This window comes from Ipomoea triloba, chromosome 1, assembly GCF_003576645.1.
Source record: "Ipomoea triloba cultivar NCNSP0323 chromosome 1, ASM357664v1".
In the NCBI taxonomy this organism is placed as follows: Eukaryota; Viridiplantae; Streptophyta; class Magnoliopsida; order Solanales; family Convolvulaceae; genus Ipomoea; species Ipomoea triloba.
In genome coordinates this window covers 26,835,224-26,853,014 of record NC_044916.1, presented here as the reverse complement: position 1 = coordinate 26,853,014, position 17,791 = coordinate 26,835,224, and the positions used below count along the sequence as shown (strand labels likewise).

The window sequence follows — 17,791 nt, the reverse complement described above, 5'->3', positions numbered from 1 at the left end:
ACCACATAAGATTAGTAAGCAGCCTAACGTTCTCCACTTTCGCAGATTGATCAACAACTATACCATCAATATCAAATATTGGGTGCAAACATGCACCCTTTGTCCACCGATGCACCAAATACCTAGAAGGAATACTCTCAAGACCACGATCTTTAAAAACAAAAAAGATATGCTTACACAACAAACTCATCCTCTCAAACATCTTGCAAGAACACCTTGCATAATTATCATCCAAAACTAAATTGACAGCCCATGCTCGATGGTCACCATCTTTTATCATGTAAGACACGCTGCCATCAGAATCACTCAAAGATACCACTTGACAAGAAAAACAAGATGCACAAATCTTCTCTTGAACATCATAAAACACAGAAATTGTGTAAACACCCATGGCATGCCGCTCCAACGCCAATGGTGTCTTCAACACGGGAAAACAAGCTTCACAATCAGAATTTAGTTTTGCTTGGGCATGCCGCTGTGCACCAATAGCACTATCATAATGCACCAAAAATTCAACCAAGCTAGAATGTCCATTAGAGAAGCTACCAAAGAAACTGTTTTGAGACTCCGATCTAGATGTGGTCCTAACCAAACCCGCCATAAACTCATCATGAAAGTATGTAGATGCCCAAAATGTACGGGACTCAAACAAGTAACGAAACCAACCATTATCACCAACCCATATTCCTCCATAATCTGATTCCATCGCAACTCAAAGGCCTCGGGATCAATTGAATTATCCCAAACGATGCAATTCAACTTCATCCTAAACACCTCGTCTTTAGACAAAATCGGTCCAACCTTCTCTCCCACCTTACACATTATATGCCACATACAAAATCTATGTTTTGACGCACCAAACACTTGAGCAACGGCAACCTTCACAGCTGGATCTTGATCTGTAACAACGCAAATAGGATCATGACCCATAATTTTCTTAAAACTCTCCAAAAGCCACACGTATGAGTCTATGTCTTCCTTCGTAAGTAGCCCAGCACCAAAGGTGATGCATCTCTTATGATTATCAATGCCAGTAAATGGGACAAAAACCATATTATACCTACATAAGGAAAAACACAGGAAAAACAGTTAACACAATAACACGTCTCAGAACACACCATATAGCAATGAATAATACACCACTATTCTATACAAAATGCACAAACAAAAAACAGATTCCTAACCTGTTAGTACAATATGTAGCATCAAACGAAACAACATCACCAAACAAAGAAAAATTTTTCCTTGATACTGCGTCCGCCAAGAACACCCTTGAGAGCTAGTCAGCCTCATCAACATCATATTCAAACCCAAATGCTTCGCACAATTCACGCCTTTTAAATAGAGTATCTATGAACAATTGAGCATCACCATTCAAAATGTACGCCATTAAATCACGTTTGAAATTTTGAAAGTCCACACTTGTAGCCCCCACATTAGAATAATCACCAACAATCTCCTTAAATAACCTATACGACCGAGTAGGGCCAATGTTTGCCCGAACACAACTTGCAACAAAAATTTGATGGCCAACATCAAGATTGCGATTGACCTTTAAAAATTGCTTAGCAATAGATGAACACATCGAATGGGTATGCCGTTCCTCAAAAAAATGCACAGAATAACAACCTTTAGGTATGAATTTAAAAACCACCTTAGCCTTACACCCAACCCTACTGGACACCCTACGCCTCTTCGCATCACTACGATGTCTATGCTTGAACCCCTCACGACTACATACAACATACTTCAACACAATACCACCATCTCTACCCTTTCGAGTTGTGCTCTGCCTACAGTCAAAACCAACAGAACCAGCATATTGTTTAAAAAAACCAAAAGCACTATCCAAAGAATCAAACTGTTGCCCAACATGAGGCTTCAAACTGTTGGCACAAATTGGACGCCAATATTTAGTCATACCAGGTGATATTTCCATATCACAAGCACTGACTTCTACACCAATGTCTGTGGAATAACTTTCATCACAACCACCACTAGCAGAATCCATATTCACACCTACACCATTGTCAAATAAAAAGCACCCAGCATTACCTCCCGTACACAACTAATCAAATAAAAATGCACCAACATACCTATTAAAACACACCATGAAACATACTAATATGCACCACTTCTCAGACTACATCACAAAACTAACCATTCAATAATATCAACTAAAATATATCACAACAGTTCACTACAAAATACACCATACCCCATGCTAAAACACACCACACCGTCACCACACATACCAATATGCACCATTCAATAATATCAACTAAAAAAACCACCACAGTTCACTACTAAATACACCATATCACATACAAAACACACCAAAACCGTCACCATGCACAAACAACATAAAGACCATCGTCATCAAACACACCGTCGCCGAAAAACCGCCATTACAACAAAAACAGCAAGTATTCCAAAACACAATCAACATATAATATCAAATTCAAACTATCTAAATCAAGATTATTTAAAATTAACACTGGAACAGGAATATATATATACCAGTCTCCATAGTTCCACACCGCGCCTAGCTCAAAATTCTCCAGCGCGATCTTCTCCCAGCTGTGATCTCCTCGCAATTGCGATCAGTAATCTCGTCGAGATCTTCTCGCCGGTGAGAATTGCCAAAACAATAGAATTATCGATTATATACATGCACATAACACAACCTAAAATTACCATAAAGTCCTTACTTACCTTAGCACTAATAAAACTTCCTAATCCTAATCCTAATATATCACAACCACCGTCGGATCATCACAATCCAATGACGCTAGTTCGGCCACACAGCCGCACCTAATAGCAAGGCCACATTTGATTAATATTATATATATATATATATATATATATATATATATATATATATATATATATATATATATATATATATATTTCCACGAGGACAACGAGCACTCTAATAGCCATCCAGTCTTTCCAAAAATAGCAGCCATCCAGTCTTTCAAAAAATAGCGGCCATCCAGCCGACATTACCCAAGAAATATCATTTCCCGCCCTATATATATTATCAAATCTCCTTTTATCTTAATTAGTCTCTCCTCAATCTCTAAATTTCAACACAAAGATGGGTAGTGATGGTGATGATAAGGTTGTTCTATTGGATACAGACGTGAGCATGTTCGCGATGAGGCCAAAAATGGCGCTCGCTCTCAAAGGGATTCACTACCAATCCAAAGCGGAAGACTTGACCAACAAAAGCTCACTCTTGCTGGAGATGAACCCGGTTCACAACAAGGTCCCTGTTCTCATTCACAACGGAAAACCCTTTTGCGAGTCTCTCATCATTCTCGAGTACATAGATGAGGTGTGGAAGGACAAGTTTCCATTGTTGCCTTCGGATCCTTACACGAGAGCTCAAGCTAGGTTCTGGGCTGATTTCATTGACAAAAAGGTATATGTAATTATTGCTATCTAGCTTCCAAATTTCATGTTGGGCAGAGGCTATTAAAGGGCCAAAGTTCATTAATTGGTGGGATTTAGTGCTTAGAGGATTGTTGGGCGGAAGCGGTGAAGGGCTTTATTTTGCGAAAATCAATTGTTATATGGTGGACCATGGCCCGAAAACGACGTTGTTTTTTTAAGTAAAGAAACGATGGCCGTTATATTTAATAAATCTCGTATTTTTGTTGTATTCAGAAGAAAATGAAACTATGGTGTATTTAAAATGAATTTGAATAATTTGTCTCACATATTATGTTTATATTATATAAAATGAAACTGAAAACAGTTTCACATATTTGTATTTATATTATCCAATGAAACCATAATTGAATTAGAATTATATTTTAGTGGTCTTGTAATAAGACTATAGTGTGTTTAAAATAAAATTCAATAACAGGTCTCACTGTAATAAGACTACTGTATGTATAATGTCAAATAAAATTATAATTGAAACAAAATGAAACTTTAGTTATGCTAAAATGAAACTACAATGTATATAAAATGAAATTGAATATGTTATACAAACAAAATTAATTATATAGAATTGGTGTCGTTTCTTTTAATCAAAAGAAATGACACTGTTTTGGACCATGGTCCACACAATTGTAAACACTTGTGTGGACCATGGTATACAGTAAAATTTACCCTCGAAAATGTTATGATGATTTATAAAAAATAAAATTATGCTTTCACTGTTAACTATGACTTTTGACATAGTGGTAAGTGCGTGATCATAAAGTGTTATGCGGGAATTGTTAGGCAGAAGTAGGTGATGGGCTAAGCCCAGCATCCTGTCTCTCGAAAATGTGATGATGATTTATAAATAAATAAAGTTGCGCATTCACTATTGACTATTGCTAAGGTCTAGTGGCACCCGGTGTCTCAGTTAATACTCTCACATCCCCTCTCACATCGATAATGAGAGTGGGTTCGAGCCTCAGTAGAGTTAATTGTTGACACATCCTCATTATGGAAAATATGATCACAACGGTGGACCTAGTTAGCGCTTGATACTAACATTTAATTTCTTTACCATTTTGATCAATAAATTGTTTCGGGTATTTATCTATTCAGATCTATGAGTGTTTAAAGGCATGGCTGTTTAAAACCAAAGATGCAAACGGCATTAAAGAAGAACTGGTGGAGAACCTGAAGGTGCTGGAAGGGGAGTTAGGGGAAGAGGCATATTATGGAGGGGAGAGGATTGGGTTCTTGGATTTGGCTCTGCTTTCATACTACACCTGGCTTCTGACTTTTGAGAAAGATACAGAGTTTAGCGTGGAGGCAGAAATTCCAAAGTTGAGTGAATGGGGCAAAAGATGCCTGCAAAATGAGAGTGTGTCCACCTCTCTTGCAGACCCTTTGAAGATCTATGAGTTTACTCTGCAGAGGAGGGAAAGGATTGGCGTTGCTTAGAATTGAAAATTAAATGTTAGTTGTATGTTGTTCCGGCAAAATGCCACCTTGTCCAATAATGTATAACGTAACCTTTGTTGTGTTGTACAATCATGTGATCTTGTTTCGTGTTTCCCAGCAGCATATGAATCCTTCTGCAATATCATATTACACAATACTTATTCTTGTTAGAGTGGATGAAATGTTGTGTTGATAAAGCTGGATTTTCAATTCCAACTAGGATAATCAGTATCTATTTATACATATTTTCTCAACCTGTTAAAGCACAAAGAGTCAATACTGCATCCACTAAGGCTCGATCTACTACCTCCTATTTGGAAGAATCATTACATGCCACTTCACCGCAAAATTGACATAATCTGTTGAAAAAATAGCATAAAATAGCAATTTTAGTGGCTATTTTGTGGTACAAATATATGTGGGGTCCACTTCCGATTTGGATCGGGTCAAAGTGGATTCGGGTTCTTCGTAGTTAGACGAAGAGATTGATATATAGTACGCACAATTACGGATAATGGGTGAATTAGAAATTGGTTCTCAAAGTTGACCTATTGGAGTTGAAAAAATGGTTGGAAAAGCTTTGAAGTAAGCATTTGTCTCACATTGGTTTGAGAAGTGGGTTTGCACCTCTATTTATATAAGAGCATTTCTAAGACTTAGTGAATTGTATAGCATAGAGACTCTTTCGCGCGTAGGATTTGCAAAGCCTAAAAAGGCTTGACTTGCATGCCCCCGCAGAGGGGTAATATATATATTTTACTCTTTGATTGATGTCTAGCAGTATATCAAGTATAATGTTTTTTATATATATTATTAATATTATATTTTTATTTTTTTTAATTTTATGCAACTAATAATTATATTTTTAAATATTTTATCTGAACAATTCTATTATTATAAATTTTAGTTTTCGATGTTGTTATGAATTTCATATGAAATAGTTTTTTTTTTTGGTTGATGCTCTTATAAATAGTCTAACCATACTATGGATAAAAATAATAATGTTGAGAATCTTGATGTGAGTGAAGAACTATATAATCAGAAGAATTTTATGATATATTATAGCATGTTTTGTAAGAAATTTATAAATGATAAGAATCAAAATCATTAAAAGTTTTATAATAATGTATTCAATTTAGAATTTCAATGTATCAATGATTTTTGTAAACTTTTTAAAATAAAAGAGTTACATACCTCCCGATCAATGACTTTTGTTAACTTTTTAAAATTAAAAAGTTGAAAAAAGTTTATGAATGTTTTTTTTAATACTGACTCTATCATATAATGTACAATATGTTCATAACTATTTTCTCAACCTATCATATAATATACAATATGTTCATAACTATTTTCTCAACCTACTGACGCACAAAGAATCAATATCACCTCCACAGAGACTCAAACTCACAATCTCACATACGAGAGAGTAACTTGATGCCACTAGGCTATAAGGTTCTTGACCAATGTTTCTTCTTTAATCATAGTAAAAAGGGTCAAATTGGCCCCCTAAGTCATTCGGATAATGCAATTAGGTCCCTAAGTAAAAAACTCCATTCAGATCCCCCTAAACCTGTAAAATTGTTCAATTAAGTCCAAATCAACCTATATAGCAGGTTAATTCTTCCCAAACTTGACATACGTCATTTAAAAAAAAAGTTCTTTAAAAAAATTTTTATTTATTAAATTATTTTTAAAAAAAGTTTGTTTCCAAAAAAAAAAAAAAAGTTTCAGCCACAAGATGTCCGACAATTTTAGTTTGTGTTTTGAAGTCTCAAATAATTATATGTGGATCTTATGCTTGATTCTAGGGGTGGGAATAGGCCAGGCCCCTTGTAGGGGCCTATGTCCAGGCCTAATTAAAGCCTAGTTAGGCCTAACTCGTTTAGTAGAAAGGTCAGGCTTGAGCCAATTTCAAAAGTTTATTTAACTAAATAGGCCAGGCCTATATATACCAGGCTCGGCCTTCAGGCCTACAGGCCTGGCCTATATATATATATATATATAAATAATTTCAGGTGTGGCCGTGCTCTCCCGTGCGACCGTGCAGTCACACACCACTCAATGTTACGAAATACACCACTCAATGTTAAGAAATACACCACTCAATGTTAAGAAACACACCACAATGAAACACAATGAAACACACCACAATGTTAAGAAACACACCACAGTGCATATTTGTGTGGTGTGTTTCTTAACATTGAGTGGTGTATTTCGTAACATTGAGTGGTGTGAATCGCACGGGAGAGCACGACCGCACCTGATCATGACTCTATATATATATATATATATATATTCTATTTTATACCTAATATATATTTTTATATTTACAATACAATCCCAAGTATATATAATTATCAAACTCTAACCCTCGACCTCCAAAATCCCATTCTAAATTATGATTCAACTATAAATATTATTGCTGCTAATCATGTTATATATATTCTTATTGTTTAATTTTTTTATTAACTGTTCTTACTATCATAATATTTAATGAAATATCGCAACTTAATTATATGAGATGATTGTTTATTATTTATGATATTATATAGGATAACAAATAATAATACAATTAAACTTAGGTATTTTTTATAAATATTTTTACATGTATACTTTAAAAGGCTTAAAAATAGAGGTCTTAAATAGGTTCAAAGCCTATTTATGATCTATTTTGAAGCCTTTTTAAAAGCCTATATATTAAATAGGCTTTTAAAAAGGCTTCAGGCCATGTTAGGCCAACTGTAGGGTCAGATTTGAGTCTAAAAAAAAGCCTACATACAAGCCCAGCTCAGGCTTTAGATTTTCATAGCAGGCCCAGGCCTAAATTTCTAAAGCTCGGCTCGGCCTAGTCTATTTCCACCCCTACTTGATTCTAGGAGTTAAATTTATGGTAAATTTAGATTTCATTGCAATGCACTCTCCTTCGTGTTGGGTTTTTCATATGAGATTGATTCATTATATTATGACTAGCGGTGGCACGCGCGATGCGCGTAGTATAATGCCCAACAAAGATCGAATAAATACAATGATATTAAAAAATGTGTTAAAATTTAAATTCTTTGGTATTTATTTTGTAATTTTTTTGTTTAAATTTGAATTTAATTAATAGGTCAAGAGTGTTATTTCAATAGTTATGTACGATATAAATATAAGGAGCTAGTTTATTTTTGTCAAACGGAGATTCATACATACAAGTTTATTGATAATAAATAGAGTTGTAGCATTTATATATACAAGTTTATTAAAATTGTAGTTCATTCTCCTACATCATTGTTAGTGTCCTACTTTGGGTTTTTTTTTTTTTACAGTTTCTAAAACAAACATAGAAACTTGTGTTTTTGGTTGTTCATATCTCATATTCAAATAAATATACTAACATGTAATGCTTTTATTTCTTTAAATAAAGTTAGTTGTGTTGCACGAAAGAAAACATAAACAATTTGAAATGAAGACTTATACATGCATTTAAATTCTTGTCCATCTCAATAAAAAAAAAAGTTGTGTCAAATTGCATCAATGTATAATAAAAAATATAAAAGTACGAATCGAACATGTACAAAATAATCTACAAATCGAACATGTACAAAGCAATCTAATTTTGCCTCTCACCCATGCAATTGGTTTCTAAATGCAATGCAGAGCCACAAAAGTAGGTCAAAAGCTTTAAAAGTAAATAGAGTGATGGTTAAATGTAAAAGGCGATTTGACATTCGACATACAGTTGAAATGAAATGTTTACTAACTTGTTGAAATCCAGTTTCAAGAGATGAAAGGCATGTTTTTCGTTGCCTTATAGGGTCTACCAATGCAAGCAATGAATCAAGGTAAGTCTTATCTACAATTTCCTTGTAGATGAGTTCAGAGTTTTTGTCCTTCCTATAAGAATAACCAATCACTATTTCAGAGTTTTTGTCCTTCCTATAAGAATAACCAATCACTATTATCATGGTCAAATAACTGGTATATTCATAACCAATCACTATTATCATGGTCAAATAACTGGTATATTCTACATAAGTGACAAGGAATATGGTCAAATAACTGGTATATTCTACATAAGTGACAAGGAATAAAAAAATACCAATCATTAAGGACTTTTGCAACGTGGCCAACAGGATCAACTTCAATTGATGTGTTATATAGTGTACTCAGTGACAACCCTAATTAAACACAAATGTCAAGTATGTAATATAAAAAGTAGAAATAATTTAATGCACTCGTTGGAAGAACATAACAATATTACCTTGGAATGCATTAACGTTCAATCCTTCAGCAAGTATAATGGGGAATTTCCCTTGCCGAAGTTGTAATTCAAGTTGAACCCCTTGGTTTACAGCAAACGTTCCCCAAAGTGTTAGCATAATAGGTTTCAATCTATAAGTGAAATTCGAAACATAATATATAAATAAAATGATAACATATAACAAAGTAAATAATTGTTATATAAGTAAGGCAAGAAACGGGTTAAGATTTATACTCTTCGTTCATGGCAACAAAATCATGAACATTTTGTTCGCCATTTTTGGTCACCACAATTTGGCGTGGTAACTTGTATATAACAATCGCCATAATGCCTATAGTTATACAAAAGAAGCAACTAAATTGATGATGCATAAATCAAGTGTTAACCATAATATAATAATAATAATAATAATAATAATAATAATAATAATAATAACAATAATAATAATAATAAGGAACTAAAGAAATCTAAAAGACAATGAAATAAAGAATTGACTTACTTATTGGTCGGCGAGATAAAAAATAGTCAAAAATATGGTGAAATGGGCTCAGATGAGCCTGGACATGTCCAGATATGTCAATTGTCTCATCAGGACTAAGTTTTTGAATCATAGTACTCCTCGTTATATTCCAAATATTCATGTACTTTGGATCAGGTAAATTTGTAAAACCTACGACAAATTTAACCGATGCATTAGATATAATATATGTAGAAGACATCTCGAGTCTTTTATCAATCGTCCCATCAATGTCTTTGTCATACAACATTGCTTGCACTTTGTTACCCTTAAAGAAGTATCAAATACGTACATATATGTTAACGAAATGTAATTATATTTGACATAAAATAAGATAGGGACATCTTTGAACATTAATACCGAGGCCTAATATTTGTGATCAATTTAAAAACTTACAGCCTCATCCTCCAATATTATGGGTTTATATTTCTTTCCTGGTGTTCTCCTTGATTCTTGTGTATTAAGTTTTTGTACCACTACAACTTTGCACCGCCATCGTGGTAACTCAGTAGTAACATCAGGTATCAACACTAGTCCCTCCATGTTATACACAATTAAGGAAATTTAATACTGTTAGTCGCGTATAAAATTGTTGTCATTAAGCTAGTCATATGTTCACAAGCCATTTCTAACCTAACATTCGTTATTATTATTATTATTATTATTATTATTGTATGTGTAAATATATATGCTTTGAACAAAATATATATAAACATATTGAGCATAATCTTTTAATTAAAGTAATTAAAATACAATCGCGTTAAACTAAATCTTATATATGATGCACAAAATAAATAGTACCTAGGCAACAACAAATTACAATATTTGAACTTGTACGTTTGAGTAGATTCAAACTCTGAAACAAAGCAAATATGTTGAACGAAAAAAGTTAATACAAATATAAGTTCATATGAATTGTTGTTTTTAAGTTTTAAAAATGCTAGTAATTCATTCTGTTGTAATTTTTAAGTTATGTACTAAGTTTTAAGTAGGTTAGTGAACCACTATGTTGGATTAAGTTTTTAATTATAGTGTGAAAATCTTAAATTATGAAAAAAGAAAAAATAAAATAAAATTGACTTAAATATTTTTTTTGTTTTACGAATTTATGGATTTTTAATATACTATTAATTGTCAAAGACTTAAATCTTTAATTTATGATTTTTTGGGATTGACTGGCTTTCATAGTCTCTATTATATGCCTTGTGAGTTTTTTGAGTTTATATGCGTTTAGAGTTTGTACTATATCTTTTTCAATAACGGTTTCCTTTTCTTGTATCAATTTTATTAGAATCTTAGAATGCATATTTGAATTGGTAAATTTATATGCTTAGTTCTTGTCTATTTGATAGACTAATGTTTTTGTTTACTAATAGTTCTTGTCTATTTGATAGACTAATGTTTTTGTTTACTAATGGTTCTTGTCTATTTGATAGACTAATGTTTTTGTTTACTAATGGAATAACTGTTGTTATATCAATAGTGATGAATTAACTTCCATACGTTATATGTAAACTTTGGACTTGTGCATTAAATTTGTATCAAGTATCATAGCATTATTGAAATTCATATATGAACTTTCACAATTAATTGTCTCTATTGTTGTTTGTTGTAGGGGTTTAAATTATTAAACAAATGAGTAGTAGATAACTTGCTCAATATTTGCTGAGAAGCAAACTAAATTCCACCTAAATGGCTAAATGCGACATAAATAAATAAATAAGCATAAATGAATATAAATATAAATAATTTTGTAAGAATAGAAATTAGTTTTTACAATTAAAAGAGGTGTGCAAAGGTGTAATTTTTAACTCACAGTTTGAGAAGTGCGGCTATCGAAATTGACTCAAACAAATGAGCAACAAATCACTTGATCAATAACCTGTTTTGAAAAAAAAAATTATCAAGTAGGAAGATGAATAATATTTTTTTTTCTGTATGTATTAACCTTCAGCTCACATAAAGAGAGATTAAAAAAAACTGGAAATCTTTTGCTTGGTTTGAGCTATGGATATATGCGTTAAAAAGTTGATAATCTTTTGCTTTCTTTGAGGTGGGCGGATATACGTGTACTTTTACACGAATTGTTTTTAAAACATAGAGATTTTAAACAAGTTGTAAGCCATGCGCCCAAGTAAAAAAAGGTGACAATCTTTTGCTTTCTTTGAGATGCATGTATATACGTGTACTTTATAATTAAATAAGAATATTTTTTTTTAAACCATAAAGCTGCAAACCATGTGTCCAATTCTATAAGTTGATTAAATAATTTTTTGTTATATTTTTTAAGAGAAAATTACCATTTTTGTCCAATGACTATTATAGTAATGTTAATTGCTATCCGTGACTTTCAAAAATGTTAATTGCGTACCTTGACTATGCATTTTTTCTCAATTTTGGTCACGCCGGCCAAATTGCCAGTCACATGTGACCGGAAAATATTAATAGGTCAAACACTAAGGGTATTTTTGTCATTTTACTTTATATTATTTCATCTCCGTCGTCTTCTCCATTCAACTGTCGCCGTCGACTTGAAGNTCTTGTCTATTTGATAGACTAATGTTTTTGTTTACTAATGGAATAACTGTTGTTATATCAATAGTGATGAATTAACTTCCATACGTTATATGTAAACTTTGGACTTGTGCATTAAATTTGTATCAAGTATCATAGCATTATTGAAATTCATATATGAACTTTCACAATTAATTGTCTCTATTGTTGTTTGTTGTAGGGGTTTAAATTATTAAACAAATGAGTAGTAGATAACTTGCTCAATATTTGCTGAGAAGCAAACTAAATTCCACCTAAATGGCTAAATGCGACATAAATAAATAAATAAGCATAAATGAATATAAATATAAATAATTTTGTAAGAATAGAAATTAGTTTTTACAATTAAAAGAGGTGTGCAAAGGTGTAATTTTTAACTCACAGTTTGAGAAGTGCGGCTATCGAAATTGACTCAAACAAATGAGCAACAAATCACTTGATCAATAACCTGTTTTGAAAAAAAAAATTATCAAGTAGGAAGATGAATAATATTTTTTTTTCTGTATGTATTAACCTTCAGCTCACATAAAGAGAGATTAAAAAAAACTGGAAATCTTTTGCTTGGTTTGAGCTATGGATATATGCGTTAAAAAGTTGATAATCTTTTGCTTTCTTTGAGGTGGGCGGATATACGTGTACTTTTACACGAATTGTTTTTAAAACATAGAGATTTTAAACAAGTTGTAAGCCATGCGCCCAAGTAAAAAAAGGTGACAATCTTTTGCTTTCTTTGAGATGCATGTATATACGTGTACTTTATAATTAAATAAGAATATTTTTTTTTAAACCATAAAGCTGCAAACCATGTGTCCAATTCTATAAGTTGATTAAATAATTTTTTGTTATATTTTTTAAGAGAAAATTACCATTTTTGTCCAATGACTATTATAGTAATGTTAATTGCTATCCGTGACTTTCAAAAATGTTAATTGCGTACCTTGACTATGCATTTTTTCTCAATTTTGGTCACGCCGGCCAAATTGCCAGTCACATGTGACCGGAAAATATTAATAGGTCAAACACTAAGGGTATTTTTGTCATTTTACTTTATATTATTTCATCTCCGTCGTCTTCTCCATTCAACTGTCGCCGTCGAATTTCATCTCCGTCGTCTTCTCCATTCAACTGTCGCCGTCGACTTGAAGCTACTGTCGCCGTCGACTTGAAGAGAGAAGCAGCAGCAGATCGAAGAAAGAAGCAGCACCCGTGGCTCTCTCGTCTCTCTTGCTGGTTGAACGAAGAAAGAAGCAGCAGCCGCGAATTTCTGTCTCTCGGTCTTCACTGGTAACGGCGACGGAAAGAGGTATGGGAGTTGTCGATGAAGCAGAGTGGCGGCCATGGCAGTCCGGCGGTGAGCACCAACCAGCGACCCCGGCTCTCCCTCTCGAACTGCAGGCCGACAGCGACCGATATTGAGCATTGGCGAGGCTCCTCTTCTCCGGCGAGCTGGTTGGTAGCTTCAACCATGGCGGAAATGGTGGAAATGGATGATGTCGGTAGCTTCACGTCGCCTTGAAGCTATCGTCTCCGGCAACGATGGTGGGAATGGAAAATGTCGGCAAACATAACAAGAAAATGACTATTTTGCCCCTTCCAATTAAGAATAATATGTAATTTAAATTTTTCCAGTCACTTTTGACCGGAAATTTAGCCGGCGTGACCAAAATTGAGAAAAAATGCATAGTCAAGGTACGCAATTAAAATTTTTGAAAGTCGCGAATAGCAATTAACACTAGTACAATAGTTATTGGACCAAAATGGCAATTTTCTCTATTTTTTAAGCATGAAGTTGAACAATTTGTCAGGATCCGTTGTAAATTCTGTATATATGTTTGTGTCTTAAGTAATGATGTATATAATTATATATGTTTGTGGCTTAAGTAATGATACGACGAAGAACAATCATGCGACATACATATATATAAGCTATGAGTTAAGTAAATCGAAGATGAAATATACATATCACGCCAAAATATATAGATATATCAGCCTAACAATGGAAGTTCAGCAGTTTAGAAAATTACATGGATATCATTTGGTAAGATCTCATGTCCTTCAAAATTATTGTTTTCACTTATTGTAGTATGGAAATTGTAAATTCGGAACTTAGCTTTTCATCATCAGTACAAAAGAAATACCTGAGCGTCCTTGTAGAAATTTTCTTTTTAGGTAGATGTGATTCCACAATGGTTTTTTAAGAATTTTTTTTAGCAAAGGTCGTAAAAAATTTTTGGTATGGAAATGGCGTTGTTACAATGGCCATTTGTATTGAATGTTTTTAAAACTGTTTTTGGCATTTATTTCAATGTTATTATATATATATAGTATTATAAGCTCTATGCTTGTAAGTGCAGCATGAGTCACGTGGTATCCCACCCTAAATGTCGATTTGTTCTTTAACCATAGTGAATTTGGTCGTCCAATCCAATCACTCCTATCATTTTGTTGTTGTATTCACCAAATAACAGGTTTACGCGATCCTATCTTTCTCATTATTGATGGTGGCGGCTAACTATTCCGACACAACAAAAAAAAAATCCAATCACTTAATTTTTTTTATATATTTATGGTCTTCTTAATCTTGTCTTTTCTTAATAAGTATCAGCTCCATAATTAAGAGTGCATAATGAGTCATGTTGTGGTCTCCCACCCTTATATTATTGCATTTTTTTTTGTTTTGTAGATCTTGTTTATGTTGTGGTCTCCCACCCTTCTATTATTGCATTTTTTTTAGATCTTGTTTTTGCTTTATCAGTACTGTCCATGGTTAATAATGCGTAATGAGTCATGCAGTAGTCCCCCACAATGGCTACAGGTTTTCCATCTCATCTGTCATGCCACCTATAATTTTGGCCTTTGCAGTCTGAATATGGTCGACCGTTTATCGGCATGGGCAAATTAAGTAACTATTGACGATATGGACAACACCAAATGCACAAGGTACAAAATATATCGCCTAGAAAAGTCTTGGACAAAAATAAGGTCGATCTTTATATTACTGCTCGGATTTTCAGTCTCACCATCCGTTGGCTTGCACCTGCTGCTTTGGTGAACCTTGACACAAAATTAGAAAAAAAAAATCAGCATCTTCTTCACAAATTTATCTCATATGGTTATAGTTTATATCCCAATTTTATTATAAAAATAAATTACTCTAGACTGTAAAGGAATTGAGAAGAGTGAATGGAAGAGAGTCTGCGATCTGCAACTCCATCTGTGAGGCAAGATGACTGTCAATGAGGAAGAAAATAACACAGTGTAGTGGGTGGGTGGGTGGGTGGATTAAAAAAATTAAAAAAAAAAAGATGAAAGTGGAGTGGTTGGACGAAAAGACAAAAGGATAAGGAGGAAGAAAACAAAAAAAATGTCAAACTCGTAATTTGATTAATTGTCCCCATGGCCCCCATTTTTATTTTTGTCGGCAAACTTTATGTATAATATAGAAAGCATGCCCACGAGAGTAATTGAATATTTGTCCTTAAGCAGTCGGAAAGTGAACGTCCGATAATCGGCAAGGGCAAATTAGGTAGCTATTATTGCAATGTACAACAACATAAGCACAAAGTGCAATAAAATTCGCCTGAAAAAGTCTTGGGCAAAAATAAAGTGGCTCTTTATANCGGAAATGGTGGAAATGGATGATGTCGGTAGCTTCACGTCGCCTTGAAGCTATCGTCTCCGGCAACGATGGTGGGAATGGAAAATGTCGGCAAACATAACAAGAAAATGACTATTTTGCCCCTTCCAATTAAGAATAATATGTAATTTAAATTTTTCCAGTCACTTTTGACCGGAAATTTAGCCGGCGTGACCAAAATTGAGAAAAAATGCATAGTCAAGGTACGCAATTAAAATTTTTGAAAGTCGCGAATAGCAATTAACACTAGTACAATAGTTATTGGACCAAAATGGCAATTTTCTCTATTTTTTAAGCATGAAGTTGAACAATTTGTCAGGATCCGTTGTAAATTCTGTATATATGTTTGTGTCTTAAGTAATGATGTATATAATTATATATGTTTGTGGCTTAAGTAATGATACGACGAAGAACAATCATGCGACATACATATATATAAGCTATGAGTTAAGTAAATCGAAGATGAAATATACATATCACGCCAAAATATATAGATATATCAGCCTAACAATGGAAGTTCAGCAGTTTAGAAAATTACATGGATATCATTTGGTAAGATCTCATGTCCTTCAAAATTATTGTTTTCACTTATTGTAGTATGGAAATTGTAAATTCGGAACTTAGCTTTTCATCATCAGTACAAAAGAAATACCTGAGCGTCCTTGTAGAAATTTTCTTTTTAGGTAGATGTGATTCCACAATGGTTTTTTAAGAATTTTTTTTAGCAAAGGTCGTAAAAAATTTTTGGTATGGAAATGGCGTTGTTACAATGGCCATTTGTATTGAATGTTTTTAAAACTGTTTTTGGCATTTATTTCAATGTTATTATATATATATAGTATTATAAGCTCTATGCTTGTAAGTGCAGCATGAGTCACGTGGTATCCCACCCTAAATGTCGATTTGTTCTTTAACCATAGTGAATTTGGTCGTCCAATCCAATCACTCCTATCATTTTGTTGTTGTATTCACCAAATAACAGGTTTACGCGATCCTATCTTTCTCATTATTGATGGTGGCGGCTAACTATTCCGACACAACAAAAAAAAAATCCAATCACTTAATTTTTTTTATATATTTATGGTCTTCTTAATCTTGTCTTTTCTTAATAAGTATCAGCTCCATAATTAAGAGTGCATAATGAGTCATGTTGTGGTCTCCCACCCTTATATTATTGCATTTTTTTTTGTTTTGTAGATCTTGTTTATGTTGTGGTCTCCCACCCTTCTATTATTGCATTTTTTTTAGATCTTGTTTTTGCTTTATCAGTACTGTCCATGGTTAATAATGCGTAATGAGTCATGCAGTAGTCCCCCACAATGGCTACAGGTTTTCCATCTCATCTGTCATGCCACCTATAATTTTGGCCTTTGCAGTCTGAATATGGTCGACCGTTTATCGGCATGGGCAAATTAAGTAACTATTGACGATATGGACAACACCAAATGCACAAGGTACAAAATATATCGCCTAGAAAAGTCTTGGACAAAAATAAGGTCGATCTTTATATTACTGCTCGGATTTTCAGTCTCACCATCCGTTGGCTTGCACCTGCTGCTTTGGTGAACCTTGACACAAAATTAGAAAAAAAAAATCAGCATCTTCTTCACAAATTTATCTCATATGGTTATAGTTTATATCCCAATTTTATTATAAAAATAAATTACTCTAGACTGTAAAGGAATTGAGAAGAGTGAATGGAAGAGAGTCTGCGATCTGCAACTCCATCTGTGAGGCAAGATGACTGTCAATGAGGAAGAAAATAACACAGTGTAGTGGGTGGGTGGGTGGGTGGATTAAAAAAATTAAAAAAAAAAAGATGAAAGTGGAGTGGTTGGACGAAAAGACAAAAGGATAAGGAGGAAGAAAACAAAAAAAATGTCAAACTCGTAATTTGATTAAGATTTGGAATCCTGCTTGATTGTCCCCATGGCCCCCATTTTTTTTT

At 33.4% G+C, this 17,791-nt stretch overlaps 3 protein-coding genes across 3 annotated transcripts in view; 1 reads left to right on the top strand and 2 right to left on the bottom strand.

The window, feature by feature from the left end:
* LOC116011450 (protein FAR1-RELATED SEQUENCE 5-like) overlaps nt 1-2,011 on the bottom strand; it is a 3,125-nt gene extending 1,114 nt beyond the window's left edge. Inside the window, exons 1-3 of the mRNA XM_031251018.1 lie at nt 1,311-2,011; nt 680-1,060; nt 3-584 (exon numbers count right to left, since the gene is read on the bottom strand). Of these exons, the coding sequence (XP_031106878.1) occupies nt 3-584; nt 680-1,060; nt 1,311-2,011 (1,664 nt within the window). The remainder of the gene's footprint in view (nt 1-2; nt 585-679; nt 1,061-1,310) is intronic.
* A 990-nt stretch (nt 2,012-3,001) lies between these two features.
* On the top strand, nt 3,002-4,909 carry LOC115997976 (probable glutathione S-transferase parA). The gene is made up of 2 exons (XM_031237404.1): nt 3,002-3,427; nt 4,552-4,909. The coding sequence occupies exons 1-2, from the start codon at nt 3,101-3,103 to the stop codon at nt 4,891-4,893; spliced, it is 669 nt and encodes a 222-aa protein (XP_031093264.1). The 5' UTR covers nt 3,002-3,100; the 3' UTR covers nt 4,894-4,909.
* Nucleotides 4,910-8,485: 3,576 nt separating this feature from the next.
* On the bottom strand, nt 8,486-9,254 carry LOC116011443 (replication protein A 70 kDa DNA-binding subunit A-like). The gene is made up of 4 exons (XM_031251007.1): nt 9,137-9,254; nt 8,975-9,053; nt 8,637-8,769; nt 8,486-8,554 (listed from the first exon to the last, which is right to left on the bottom strand). The coding sequence occupies exons 1-4, from the start codon at nt 9,252-9,254 to the stop codon at nt 8,486-8,488; spliced, it is 399 nt and encodes a 132-aa protein (XP_031106867.1).
* Nucleotides 9,255-17,791: the final 8,537 nt, after the last annotated feature.

Bases quoted from the DNA above. Each gene is read 5' to 3' on its own strand.
- LOC115997976 (XM_031237404.1), top strand. From the start codon at position 3,101: ATGGGTAGTGATGGTGATGATAAGGTTGTTCTATTGGATACAGACGTG. The intron at 3,428-4,551 runs GTATATGTAATT...TTATCTATTCAG, and splicing joins CTGATTTCATTGACAAAAAG to ATCTATGAGTGTTTAAAGGC.
- LOC116011443 (XM_031251007.1), bottom strand. From the start codon at position 9,254: ATGCTAACACTTTGGGGAACGTTTGCTGTAAACCAAGGGGTTCAACTT. The intron at 9,054-9,136 runs GTAATATTGTTA...GTGTTTAATTAG, and splicing joins GAACGTTAATGCATTCCAAG to GGTTGTCACTGAGTACACTA. The intron at 8,770-8,974 runs GTATTTTTTTAT...TTATTCTTATAG, and splicing joins GCAAAAGTCCTTAATGATTG to GAAGGACAAAAACTCTGAAC.